The sequence below is a fragment of the Cydia pomonella genome, chromosome 3 (assembly GCF_033807575.1).
Source record: "Cydia pomonella isolate Wapato2018A chromosome 3, ilCydPomo1, whole genome shotgun sequence".
NCBI classification, from domain to species: domain Eukaryota; kingdom Metazoa; phylum Arthropoda; class Insecta; order Lepidoptera; family Tortricidae; genus Cydia; species Cydia pomonella.
Genome location: NC_084705.1, coordinates 9,485,756 through 9,501,274, shown reverse-complemented (window position 1 = coordinate 9,501,274; position 15,519 = coordinate 9,485,756). Strand labels below are relative to the sequence as shown.

At 35.4% G+C, this 15,519-nt stretch overlaps 1 protein-coding gene across 1 annotated transcript; it reads right to left on the bottom strand.

Annotated features, from left to right (window-relative positions):
• Positions 1 to 233: 233 nt before the first annotated feature.
• On the bottom strand, positions 234 to 2,626 carry LOC133516008 (E3 ubiquitin-protein ligase RNF181-like). Its single transcript, XM_061848677.1, has 3 exons — positions 2,314 to 2,626; positions 1,553 to 1,727; positions 234 to 740 (listed from the first exon to the last, which is right to left on the bottom strand). Exons 1-3 carry the CDS (start codon positions 2,445 to 2,447, stop codon positions 606 to 608), a joined length of 444 nt encoding a protein of 147 aa, XP_061704661.1. The 5' UTR covers positions 2,448 to 2,626; the 3' UTR covers positions 234 to 605.
• Between the last annotated feature and the right edge of the window lie 12,893 nt (positions 2,627 to 15,519).

Below are 15,519 nucleotides of genomic sequence, written 5' to 3'. Positions count from 1 at the left end.
GATGTATATGACGGTGACTGTATCTCCCCAACACGAATGTAATTAATTATACACACTTTTTGTAGGTATTTATTTTCATTATGTTGTATGTACTTTCACATAGTAAGGCTAAAAAGTGTTTAACCACAATTACTTAAAACTGGTTAATCCTATTTTAAGCCAAATTGTTGGGTAAATTTTGTATACAGGGTCAAGTGAGCTGATTATCTTTACATAAAATTTAGAATAAAACATGCATTTAAACATAAACTCTTTTATTAAATAAAAAAAATATTATACAAATTATTGTACACTTTTTGAAGCTAATGTAATTAGAATTTTCAATAGACTAATATGACTGAAATTTATTCCCATCTCAACTGTAATTATACTAATTATTATTCTTAGTTATCCATAACCTTTAAAATATCAATTTTATCTAACCAAGACATCACTACTTCCATATCCCAATATGTACTCGTATAATTATTTATAACTTTTACTTCTTTCTTTAAATGTAAAAACCAGATTGACACAGTAGGCAATGCCTAATAGAAATATAAAACAAATTTTCGTTTGCGATTTGCATGCTATCCAAGTTACCTGCTTATTATTTTATGATGAAATCAACTAAACATTGAATTATGAAGAGTGTCAAGATCTTCTTTACGCTGCTCTGCTCTCTTTTTTTCCTTTTTGAATGCTTCATATCCAGTGTGGTCTGTAGGTAGCTCAAATCGGCAAAATGGGCATGAATTTGTCTGAAAATATAAGTATACATAATTTATATATAATTATATTTGCTGCTGCTGTCAATAATTAGAATGAAACTTTCAATATGAAGATTCATATTGAAAGTTAAGTTTGAATTGCTAGTCGAAAAGGAATTGTTCCCAATTCTACAGATTTCTTTTACAGATTCCCATGTCTACAGATTCCGTGAACGCGCGAGGCAATTTCCTCGCGCACACACCGGCCAGTGTAGACTTGCCTCGGCCGAGGCAATGCGCTCGGGCAAGGAATACGCAAGGAAGGGCCTATAATGCCCGTTTGTGCGTGAGGAAATTGCCTCACACATACGTGCTCGCTCGCTCGCTCTGTGTGGACCCGGCTAATGACATATCTCTTAAGAATATAAAAGTTTAAAAATAATTATTAGAGATGGGCCGATAATTTGGTACTTATTCAGTATTCGGCATGTTCAGCAAGTTTTCCAATATTCATATTCGGCCAGCTGGTTAAGTCACCTTTTATTCTACCTTAATTCATACCTATATAATAAAAGTAAATAAAGTAAAGTGAAGTAAAATTTTATTTATAAAATCAGTCAGATACATTTACATGTATATTGTGGGTCACACTAGGCTAAGCCTGTCCCGTGACTCCACATTTGCGCATTCTATTAGCAGTGATTTTTAAATATATTTTTACCTAAAGGACAACTTTATATATATAGTAGTACATTATTTAGTACAATTAATTAACAAATTTGCTTATTAAATATGAAAATAAGATATCAGACTTTCGTAAGTTCAAAATTAAATAGGTTTCAAAAAAATATAAATTTACTTACTTTAGCTAGCCAGGTAAGAATGCAAGTGCTGTGGAAAATATGTTTACATGGCATTTGTTTTGCCTTATCTCCTGGATTAAACTTTTTCAAGCATATTGGACAATCTTTGGTAGAATCATCAATTGTAATTTCTGGCAGGTTGTCTACGGCTTCCTTTGCAGCTGGAGGAGGTAGTCTGTAATTATTACACATATAAAAAAATAAGAGAGCAAAATATGCTTTATATGATTATTGCTTGAAAAAATTACCCCAAATCAAGAGAGGTATGAAAAGCAAAAGGAACATGATGTTATACAATAAGTTAGCCACTCTAGGCACTTTTTAGCAAGAAATATGTTCCTCTTTTTTGTTTCTAGAAACAAATAAGAAGCTTAAATGCATACATCAGGGTTTTGGTGCATGAATGATTTTGTGTATTTATAACTTTGTCTATTGTAAATTACCAAACTATGAATTTGATAGTAGTAAGCTCGGTTGGGGTATAGGAAAGGGAAAGTCTTGGGACTTAGAAGTCCCAAGGACAGAGGTGGACTGGTCTATCATTAAACTAGGGCCATTGGTAAAAAAATATTATGGTCTGCAGTTACAGACTAATTGAAGGCTTGAATGCATGAAGCTGTTAATTTTATGAAGTAAAAAGTTAGTATTTAAACTACTTTTGGGCCCAAAATTCAACAACCCCCACGCGACTTCCCGGAATAGACTGGTCTCGAGATAAACGGTACATCTAGGTATAGTAAATAAATTAATATTATACATACCTCGGCCACTCTCCAGTGAAATTGTCCTCATATAGCCCAAAGTCTACGAGGAATCTTGCCATATGCAGTAGGTGATTTGGTTCCTCTCCTTCTCCTAATTCTCTCCATCCCATTTCTTCGAAGTAACCTGCCATATCTACTTCTACAGTTTGTTTGAAGGGCCACTATTTATGAAGAAAAAAAATGAGATGGAATTAATCAACTAACTCTACCTTCCATATAATCAACTATAATGTAAATTTAAATCGTGCCTAACTTTTTGCTTCACGAATTTTATGATTCGCTGTTTTGATTGACCGGAACGTCCGGAACTCAAATGAAAATGTCATTGTCATAAGAGTGCGTTCAAATACTTTGCGAATGTTTACCGACTTTTGTTCTATGAGAGTTGGCTTAAAGGCATAGTATCCATAAAATAAACACCGGACAGGTGCGAGTTCGTTTTACTCGCGCACCGAGGGTTTCGTACAAACTTTGAATTATCTCGTGTAACTATAAAGGCGAAAAACTTTTGATCAGAAGTACCTACCTATACCACACCTATACTAAGTATAATTGTGTACGGCGCCATCTATCGGCAAATTGTCTAACCAATTTGCGCGATGTAATGCACGTGTTGGTTTTTAGGGTTCCGTACCCAAAGGGTCAAACGGGCCTATAACATAACTAAGACCTGAGAGAGAGATTATATTTTTCCTGTAAAATTTATAGTAATGTTAATATAATTTTAGTAAGGTAAAATTTCATATTTTTTCTTCGGAAACTTCGGCGATAAGAAGGGGGGGGGGGGGGGGGGAAATGGTATTTTTTTCACATTTACCTCCATAAATCATTTTTTTTTCCACTACCGAAAATACTAAAAAGTTGTTTTCGAATGGTCAATTTGAGCTCATTCATATCCCACTTGATCTAGTCACTAGAGTTTGAAATGTTGCCCCCTCTTCATATTGGGTATTTCCCATAGTTATTAAAAATAAAATAACAAAATAATACTTTCAATGTCTCGGGGTTAGCGTTGTTCATAACAACTCCAAATTTTAAATCAATATATCCTATCTTAAGTGGTTCTCGAGATATTTAGCGTTGTGACAGACGGACGGACAGAGCCGCACCATAAGGATTTCTCCTTTTGGTACGGAACCCTAAAAATGAAGAATTTGACACTATTCGTGGTAGGTCCGTGGGTGAAACCTGTAGCGCCAACCGGCCAGCTCCAAGGTGAAATAAATTAGTAACTCACTGACTCTGAGCGTCCACTACATGGCAATGACGGTACTGTCAAGAGGAATGCACGATAATGTATCGTTAACCATTTGTTAGACGGGTATGAAGACTATGAAGCCTATTTTCATCAAGTCAGAAATGTAAACTAATGTAATGTAATTTAGTGTGGTTTAACCCATTGGTTGACTGGTAGAGAATGCCTTAAGGCATTAAGTCCGCCATTTGTACCTTCATGTATTGTGCAATAAAGATTAAATAAATAATAAATAAATAAACTCGATCTGGGGTTCCTATATACTTCTCTTTGATGGGGTACTTACCTATTGCCTCGCTGAGTGGCGCCATCTATCTACAACAGTAGATTGACAGTTTATATTATTCACTTGTCTCTGGTGATGGTTTGATTTTAGACAAATTACATTACAACTGCAAAGGCATTATATTATTTGATATTTTCAAACTATTCTGTAACTTAGCCCATATAGACACTAGAACAAACGTATCTACTACTTATAGTCCGCAAGTCACACATTATTATTTATACCATTACTAATCAACGAACATATTAATAACTGTAAGTAATAGTTGCACTCATTTCTGTCGAGGTAGTTTGGCGCTCGAACGCAGTGAGAAGTATATAAATGAATAAATAATTGTGCAATGGGGAGTTTATTAACAGAATGGAATTTGTACAACAAATCCATTTAAAACCAAAATTTTACTTGCTTATCGTAAAAAAAAAGTACTTTGAAAGTACGTACAGTGCTCTAGAGCAGAAACGTATCGATTTCTGTACACTTTAGAACAACCGGTCTTTGTTGTTTTTTTTTTGCTTTCAGAGCATGAGAAATGAAAAAGAAAACACATTTAACATTATATTGAATTTACTTTGTATCAACATTTTAATTATAAACCTTTATTCAAAGTTGTTTTGTACAGTGAATCATATTAGTTAACGAACTGATATACCGAATCGCATAAGTGTTGGTTGTATTGTATTCCAGATACCTACCTAAACGTAACTACAACCGTAGCGTAGTAAACAGTTACACGGAGCAGTAACGTACCGTCACCAGATAAGGGTATGGTATTTATGAAAGAAACAAGAAGTGTTATTATTATTACGTCGTCGGCAGTCTTACTGCGGCCCGTGGCTTGACCGGTTGTACGCTACGTTCTGTGACACTATTAGCACCTTCTACACCGGTGAGTCGTTGCAGTCTAATTTACGTGTACCCAATCAAAACTTGTGAGAAAATGTCTATAGGAATAGCATTCAGATATTTGCCTGCCCACGTCACGTGTATATTATGTGTATTATCATATTTATCATGAACATACTTTGTGAACTTCATCCTATTTAAAAAAAATGAGTTAATATTAAGGTGACACTGGTAGAACTTAAGTGTAATACTGTTTTTTATTTGTTTCATTATGTATTCCTCTGTGATAGAAAATATTTGCAAACATTGTGTGATCAATTATAAATATTTACTAATGATTTTAGACTTGATTCGTCATTGTTAAGGTTCTATATGCATAGATATTTATGTTGTCGGACAAAGTTGGCCGAATTGATAATAATCAGTGTTTAAAAATATTTTTATCGGTCGTTAAACGTGACCTTACCAAGTGCATGGCACCACAGTAATTTTAATTACGACTCTTTGCCTGATCTGTCGCGGTATGAGTCTAACGATGACTTCATCTGTTCTACATTCACTATGAAGCCTACACATAATTATTACCTAGTAGAAAAGGAAGTCGCACACCAAAACTACTCAAATCAACAATGTAGTTGTAGTAAAATACAAACTTCCTACTTATAGAATAGATGTAGGTTTATCTCCCACGCTCTTCTAAATAGTAACAACCGTTATACGACGCGCGCTGCATTTCCGATGCACTACTCCGCACCAGCATGGTGGAGCAACCATGAATCTATTCAATGACCCCTAGTTTTTACCGCTATTTATATAGATAGATAGAGATAGCCGAAGCGGATGCATGGTGCATCAATGCGCGTGGGCTCATTCATGGTTACGAAGCGGTGTTCTATTTGGTTCCCGCGCGTTGACTCAGTAGCAGTACGTAGGTCCTTGCTATCTATTAGTTGGAAGATTTTGTTTGCACTATCTTATCACAGTCATGATACCTACTCTGAATACTCTGATTCATCGCCATATAGAGTTTATAGAGGTGATATTAGAACACGTCAAATTTGCCTCTGCAGTTCTCTAGAAGTCTCACATATAAATCGATATTTTACTAGTCAGATCGGTGATTTTTGTACTTTAATTTGTTAATTACAATCGAGGTGAATAACTTGTTACCGGCTGGATTTAAAATAGCGTTCCTAAAATAAACAACCTGTATAACACTTGGATAGGTAGATCACGCTCGACCATGGGGCATATTAACATCGCGCATTGCCAACGTATATACTACCTAGCATTCCATTAAAGGCTCTTTGTTTTTGTGTTTTCATCACACTTGCTCATAAACGGTGTATACGGTGTATACATTTTTTATAAGCAGGTGTATAAAAAAACATTAATTTCACATGACAATTTGAAATGACACTTCCTATAAAACCGAAGTTTGACAGCGATTCAAGGACGCATCATGTTGTCCCTTTCTAATGTATGGTTAAGTACTATCCCTTTCGGCTATTTAGGGTTGTCAAATCTGTGACGCAAAGGAACGTCAAGCCATCCCTAATCATTTCTCGTAACAATGTTGAGCCGAGAGCGCCCGAAAGGTTCAGTGTCACCCCACTGGTACTATTACTAATTGCTAGATTGTAATTTGCAAGGAAATCGTTTACTACCTATGTATATTGCATTGCAACTTCTAGATCTAAAACTACTACCTTAACAACTAGAAGCTATTTAGAATCTATTGCAAGATTGCAACACTGCATGTCAGGCATGGCAAGCAAAGATCTACTTGATTCTTATGCGCTTATACGTGCCGCTTACAAACCAGTTACATACAATTATAAGTACTAATAACAACTTGAATCATTAGTATGACTGCTTTTTCGTGTAACGCGCAACACATACAGGGTTTGTTGGGAATGTGGATTCTATTAATACCTATTATTTGTTATAGCTAATTGGATCATCATTTTACCTTCAAATAAATTGTGTTATACGAGGGTGAATCAAAAAGTTCATAGAAATAGGGTCAAAAACATAAGACTGAAACCCATTATTCTTTTTCTTTGATTTGTTGACCCCTAGGAAACTATTGATAGTATCAATAGTTTCCTTTTATCAATTTGATACTGGATAGGAATGGAATCAATTTGCATAAAATATAGCATGTGAAAAATGTAAGATTTCATTTTCATACAAATTGTATGGGAAAAGTTTTTCTCGATTTGTGGCTTTTCTAGCCAGATTTTTTGATCCCATACAAACTTTTAATCCTCGATATGAATGGGATCGATTCGCATAAAAAAAAGTTTGTCTAAAATTACCTTTTTCTCGTAAACGCCAATTTTCATTAATCTGAAATCGAGGGAAGGTCTTCCAAGACCGTTTTTGCGTAGCAGCACGGAATCTGACAGCTGCCCTTACTAAAGTTACGATGCCGCTAATAATCGTTTGTCCCTTTCCATCATACCAATACGTCGGAAAAGGACAAACGATTATTAGCGGCATCGTAACTTTAGTAGACGTTTATGAATAAGGGGGTAAATACACTAAATACCTACATCGGGCTCAGTCCATGATTTTTGATCAACGTGTAAGTATTCACATTTTGTGTATTTGGTAGTAAGTATACCTAACACATAGCGCTGCTTATTAATCTATCGTTGCCTGGCGTATAATCGGAGGTTAGTAAAAATGTAAATATGACCCGATAAGATAATGCGGAATCTCTTTATCAGGAAAGTGTTCGTTACCAGCCCACTTTGTTATTTTCAGCGAACATGTTAAACATGATTTTATGCAAGTAGGACAATCATGGAAAGATCATTTTTTCTAGTCGTCGACTGTTGGTTGAATTAAGATTTCATATAAGGACCAAGCTATAATTAAACTAAACTATAAGATTCATTTCGATACGCTGTAGTCAACCATAAAAAATACCAATCACGTGTTGTGGCGCTGCCATAGAAAAGACTAAACGGGCCCGGGACGGGAGGGAGTCACGCGTTTATGTGTTTTGTACTACATGTTTGTTTATTTACTAATTATTCAGGTTTTATAGTCAAAAAAATATTATTTTAGATGACTCGTAGAAAAAGTATTGTATACAATAGTGATATAATCAAGCTTTTCAATCTCATACCTTACTTAGCCAACTCAGCAAGCTTCGTTGCCTAAACCGGTAATCGACTGAAAAGCTCTCTATTATATCACGATTGCATAAAATACTATTTTCATCTGACTTAAAAGTAAATAATAAAGACTGTTTAACCCCGTACAAAATCGCATACTTACATCAGCATTATTGATGTGGTCTTACTGGCGCAACCCGCAATTTTAACACCAATTGAGCTCTTATAAAATTATTCCTTAGTTTTAGGAGGACCTCTCCAAAAAGGCAACACCTACAACAATTAGAATAGAATAGAATCATTTATTCACAAACCAGTTGTAAAGGTGGTATATATTATGTTATGTGGTTAGCTGGTGGTTAGTTCAAGTGACGCCCTGTAAGGACACAGCAACATTAATACTACAGATAACTTAAAACTAAACAACTTAACAATTATATGTTTTTTATCTTTTGTATAAATAGCGTAAGGGCCCGTTTCACAATGTCCAAGTAAAGTCCTGAATAAGCTATTTGCCACTTATCTGACGAATACAGTCATCGTTGGCGATTCACAATCTTCAAATAAGCTTAACTGGTTGATAAATATCTTGGCCATCCAATACTTGGACATAGTGAAACAGGCCCTAAGTGTATTAAAGTATTTCATATTCATAACAAATATACAGGGTGTTTATTTAGTCTCCTGCAATAATTTATTGGATAAATATATCAGTCATACTGAGCAACTTTAACTATGGGTCCTTGGGACCAACCCCGAATCCGCAAAAAAATTGGCTGTTTCATACATTTTGGCTCTCTGAACTTAACATTTTCTATCGGAGAGTTTTTTTTGCGATTTCGGGGTTGGTCCCATAGTAAATGTTGCTGACCTATATATTCAGCCCGTAAATTATTACAATTTGCAGGTGACTAAATAGCCCGTATAGTTTCATACCTACCTACAATGTACATGTCTATACCTAGGTACTTTTTGTGTCCAAAACATTCACTATTTAACATTTTCAGCCTACCATACCTAGTTCCTAGGCTCAGAATTTAAAATAGGTACCTAATTACTGGATAGGCATAGGTGTTTTAAGAGATAGTTAATGTACTCGTTTGTGTTGTGATATAAGCAGAGTCTGTAGAATTGCCTATATTTTATTGAATAATTCAAGCATGTAATATTTGGTATGTATATCCGGTCCCTGATAACCTATTTGAATATCTAATTTTATCAGTGTCTACGCCCGTAACTGAATCCTCTAATCTTTTAACACGGACAAGTACCAGTCACAATTCTCCGTATAAACCGATTGAAAGGCCACTAAAAATGTGATTGTGATTAAATGTATGACTTGGCAAGTACAATCATGTAAATTCAAGGGAACATGCTAGCTAAGTATGCAGGGGGACTATTCGACTTGTCAGTGTTAGGTCATTACGTGAGGTGTCGACTAATTCATACCCAGTACTTGAAGTAATACAAAAGGATGGTACTTACCTGGTACCATTCTATAGGCGACTGAAATGGCCCATAGAAATAGGGATGTGCCGGATGTGCCTCGATATATCATTAAGTATTTATTTGATGTTGTTTTTTCTCTATTATAAACTAACTGGCGATTTACTCTAGACACACCTGCTAGAAAGTGAAGATGTTACCTAGGTTGTAATTTATGAACATAACATAAAGTAGTATATTTTTCGGTTCAGTCTTCTCTTCTTCAGTCGGTCCCTCAATGATGAGGATCGTGACATTATGTCCTTCTGTTGAAGACCAGATTCCTCCATAGGCTCCTATTCCTCGCCAAGCGCATGGGCTCGTGCAGTTTAAATTGCATCGGTTCCGTACCAAAAAGGCAAAAATAAACACTTATGGTTCGACTATCCGTCCGTCTGTCTGTCACATTGCTAAATATATCGAGATTTCGAGAACTAAAATACATACGCTATAGACTTTAAATTTGGAATAGTTATGAACAAAGCTAACCCATTGAAAATGTTCTTTTATTTGTATAAATGTGAGCGACTAAAATTTGTGAGTGCAGCCGTAAAATTAATTTAATCATTGTTTATTTTCAGATCATGGGAAACGTGTTATTCTCCATCATATGGCTGTTGATCCTCATCTTCATAGGATTCTGGATCGCGGGTATCGCCGCCGGATTTTACATCCTCCTGATCCCCTTCACAGTTTGCATAGAACCTTTATCGGTACGTATATATGTATTAGTTAGACTCAAAATCATAGAAAGTGCGCCTATTCATGGTGACGAGCAGATTTGTTAAACCTAAACTTTAATAACATGACAATACGAACTAAAGCACGCGCCTTCGTGAATTAACCGAATCTATAAAAATATACTCAGAAGCAGAAATTACTTCAATATTGTTGTTGGGTGACTTCGTTTAATATAATTCTTGTTTTTTATTTAACATCAGTAAATAATAGCCTGATATCCAATAAAAATCCGTTCGACATCGTTGTTTTACATGATCCAATTGGTGCAATCCAATATTTTATACGGCTCTTTTGGCCTCTGCTTAACGCTCTGTAGAATAATCCAGCTACTGATCGTACTTAATCAACAATATAACATTAATGCAGCGTCTGTGTGTATAAAATACATATACATAATAGATACATCAACGCAGTTTTTTTGCCAATTCGTGAACCTTATTGGAACGGGATAAGGTCTACCTATGGCCTATGGTCACTAGAGTGTGTTTATGCTTATAAAGGTATTGTTTGTTTCAGGGATTGACGGACTTCTTACTCAAAGTGTTACAATTTCCGAAATACTGCGCCCAATCTATGGTCGATGGAAAGGGATTTAATTAAGTACTTACATTAAGCTAGTCGTAATGTTATTTATAGCACTCCTTGGTGCCATTTTATTATAACTAATTTAATTACTTATAAAAGTTATAATGTTGTTATAAGAGTTGTCAATATTTTTAAATATACATTTATTTAATGCCGCTTATTTTAATTATCATCAATATCTTGGGGCTAACTAACGTGGAGGCTAAAATCTACGAGAAAAACCGGGAAAAAGTATGTCGGGCCATGCTCAGTTCCCTACACTGACTCCGCACTTACCGTCCGTCAAAATGACTTTGCAAAAACTAAAAAACGGCTTAACCGATCAGGCCGCGTAGCCAACGTTACAATCGTTCACGCTCCGTAGCGGCTCGTAGCTATCTCTCTCTATCACTCTTCCATATTAGTGCGACTGTGACAGTTGCGTTTCGTTCGCCACAGAGCGTGAACGATATGCACGTTGGCTACGCGGCCAGGTTCGCTATAGTTTTCCTTGAAAGTATTTACTAAGCTTTACTTCCACCATTTTTTTCATATTTTTGAAGCCATGGTTCAAAAGTTAGAGGGGGGGGGACACACACACACAATCGGATAGACAGACAGACGGACGTGGAGAAACTATAAGGAGTCATGGTTGCCTACGGAACCCTAAAACCGTATTTCCCACCTGAGCTTATTGTGACTTCACAGACATATATTAGTTTAATTAAAATGTTAATGGTTTCTTCGCAAATCGCAATGGATTGGTAAGTTATTCTCACCAATACCCCAAAGATACATAAATTATTCGATTCACCGAATCAATTTTATAATAAAAATTATGCTCCCAATTCGTAAGGTATCTTTGGCGGTAAATTAAAACATTTTTATAAAATATACATGTAATGAAAGTAAGAATACGTTTTAAATTTAGGCACAGGCGTACTTCAGCAATCAAAACATCTTAAACATACCTCAGTAAGTACAATGGGCCAAAATATAACGTTCAATAAGTTTACTTTTATGTCCTGCAGCCTTACCACGACTGACTTAGCAGTGTCGAACTGACACATTTGCTAACGTCTGCGTAACTTACTTTCTATACATCTCGCTCGCACTAATATGCGAGTACGAGCGAGAGGTATAGAAAGTAAGTTACGCCCACGCGAGCGAATATGTCAGTGTCAAACTAGTGGTAGCTGTACTGTTTAAAACATTTTACAATACACATTTCAAGCATTTTGGCCCTCATAATTTGAGTTAATGTCTGGATATAATAAATTATCCATACATAAAGAATTAATATATCGCATAACATTCAGGCACTGGAAAAAATTGTTAAGAAAAATATAATGACTAATGGCTCAGGGTGAATCAACTTTTAGAACACTGATTTCGTGTCCCTAGACTCCCCAGCAAAGAAAAATCGATTTTTCAAAAACCATGTTGAGTTACTTTTTTTGTTTACACGGGCATTATTAGATACATAAGTATTTAATTAATACATTAAAATTAACAAAAGCTACATTTTGTACCGTAACGCAGCAGAAAAAAGTTTGCTCTCATACAAAAATAAGGGACACACCATTTTTGCAAGGGAGCAAAGTTTTTTCTGCTGCGTTCAGGACACGAAATCAGTGTTCTAAAAGTTGATTCATCCGTAAAGGTCTGCATTATAAGTACATACAAATTTAAATTGGAGCACCATTATAAAACATTATTTCCGTACTTGTGCACTTGTAAAGTCACCACATATATATACATATATCGCAGAAAATAAGATGCTTTTTTATTTACCTGTACGGCGACTATGAGTTGACACTTGCCGTTTACGCTAGCGACCAGTGTTGGCTGAACCGTTAATTAGGATTGAAAAATATTGAAAATTGATCATTACAAATTGAACCATAAACTGTAATCGGCCAACATTTTTTTTTATACTACGTCGGTGGCAAACAAGCATACGGCCTGCCTGATGGTAAGCAGTCTCCGTAGCCTATGTACACCTGCAACTCCAGAGGAGTTACATGCGCGTTGCCGACCCTAACCCCACCCCCCCTCGTTGAGCTCTGGCAACCTTACTCACCGACAGGAACACAACACACTGCTACTACTGCTAGCGACTGCGTGAATCGATTGTCAAGTGTTAACTCATGGTAACCGTGCTGAACGCGGCTCTATTAACTAGAGCTCCGGCAATAAATAACGTTTTCAGGGTGCGTAGTCAACATGCCGATTGATTACGCTCCGTAACGAACGAAAGCAACTGTCACTGTCGCACTAATATGAAAGAGTGACACAGAGATAGAGACACAAAGCGTTTCGTTGTCGTAGCGCAAGCGATTGTCACCTTTGGTATGCACTCAGGTATGTTATCGCATCATACACTTTTAACGAAGAATACACATATTGTATTCAATTTGCATTTTACGACATATAAGCTACAGTTGAAATTTCATAAACTGACATTTTAACATTAAGCTCTCAATTTGTGAAAAATTATCTCTTTTGTTTACGGCTACCGCTAATAATAAATAATAGCAAGTAATAATAAATGCATACAAATAATCTCCAAGTCACAACTGTCACAAAGTTGGAATTGCAATAGCTTAAGGGGCCACGCCAGTGACCTTCGATCTGAATCCCTTAGTTTTCTAATGTTTTTGTAGCTTATATTAACAGCAACTGTTTTAAGCAATATACTATCCCATATTTACTTCAAAGTTCATTGTCTTCGAGATATTTGGCATCAAAGTTGAACAATTTTAGGCCAAAAACCTGGTTTTTAGGCCACAACTTTTGTGTTAATACTTAGTTTAAAATCAAAATCTCTGACCAGTTTTTAGAGACGTAGACCCAAATATGTAGATTTCGTATATGTTTTTCACAGCAATCGAGTAACGAAAAAAGTTTTTTTAGACAATGTTTAAAAAAATCATAAAAACTAAGTATGAATTTCTTTCAAAATCCGGCAGACCGGAATAGAGATAAAAGATTGAAGAACCGATAAACGTTTGTCTTATAATTCTATCTGTAGTGCAAATGTAGGAGTAACGACTCAAAACTTGTCAAAACCGCTTCTCCTACAAACGTAATCCTCATTTTTCTCTCTGGATATTAACATTATGGAAAATGTTTTTACATATTTTGATGTACAGTCAGCGTCAAATACTTTGTAGCAACCAAAGTAGCCAAATAGTTCGGTACACCATGTATTTAGTATGGTGTACCGAACTATTTGGCCACTTTGACTGCTACAAAGTATTTGACGCTGACTGTACCGTGAAACTAGCCAACATTGCCCGCTTTACGAATTTCTACAAAAATATATGACATCTTATCACTTTTTTTTGCTCAGCATGTCCATTGTGATCAACGCATCAGTTTATTTTAAGATTTTTTTAATTCGCGTTTTACCCACTGATTTGGCGTCTTAGGGGCCAGCAAAGATATCCGGAGTTTTCGCCAACTCAGTGCTTAAATAGAGCTCGTATGTATGTCCAAGGATCACAACAAGTTTTTGGGCAAACCTAACATTCTCTGTTAATAACTTAGCGACAAGTGTATAAAATCCGTTTTTGCCCATTTCCATACAAGACTCGCCTAAGCATTTTACAAATGGTTTTCACTTTTGAGAAAATCAGTTATAATAGTTTAATGGCCGAAAATATGACTAGCTGTATTTTTCGTACGTTAAAGAGATAAAACATCTAAACAAAGGATTAACGAGACAACTTAGATAGAGTATAATAATATATATTTATAAACTTAATTTGGTGTACAAACATAACCTTCTTTTACTTGCGAAGTTGGGTTGGGGAATATTTGTCAATGTGTTCTCAGTTGAATTCATTTTTCAATAAACTTTTGCCCGCAGGAATACACCTTATATTTGACAACTCGCTCAAAATACCTAAGTCGAGTACATGCAGATGTGTGTTACATAGTTTTATCACAAATAAAACCTATTTCCTAGAAAATAGTACTGTTACTAGAGTCTGGCTACCGAAATATTACACAATTTTTTGGCGGGAAATAAAAAAAACATGGGCTGGTCACACTTTCTGTAGTAGGAATTATAGTTTTGATACTAGAACATATTTTTGATTTTCTGTGCACACGTAAGGTACCTAAGGAAATCAGTTAAATATACGTTGGCGTGCACTCAAAGTCAGCTCACATAATTTTTACCACTATGTAAAAGACATGTTTCGCCAAGATATTTTTTATATATTTTATATTGTTAAATCAAATTACTACTGACCAGTCACTTCACAGATTTCTTTTAAATATTGTTTTTCAGTAACTCGTTACGTTTCAATGTTTGGATTTTATTATATTTCCCAGAACTTCTAGTTTATCGGTTTCTTTACAAACTTTTCCTGTTCATGAGATTCAGGTATTAATAAATTCACGTACTTAATTAAAGTTATAGGCAAATGTTAGAACTAGTACTTAAAGTATCAAAATAGTAATAGAGCACCAACCTACTGAATTTTTAACGACTGAATTTTTAACGACTTGTAAACATAGCAGTTTTTCGTTATACAACGCTTCACGTCAACTTCGCACATTGTCGTAATTATTTACGAGCTTAAATAATAGTTTGCGGACCCCACTCGGTATAGTCATTATTAATATTATTTAATATAAACCCCTTATAAAACGCGAACAATTTGAATATATAAATAAATAAATATTATAGGACATTATTACACAAATTGACTGAGTCCCACAGTAAGCTCTATAAGGCTTGTGTTGAGGGTACTTAGACAACGATATAAATATTTATAAATACTTAAATACATAGAAAACACCGATGACTCAGGAACAAATATCCATGCTCATCACACGAATAAATGCCTTCCTTCGTAGGCAGGGTCACTACTCACTAGGCCAAACTG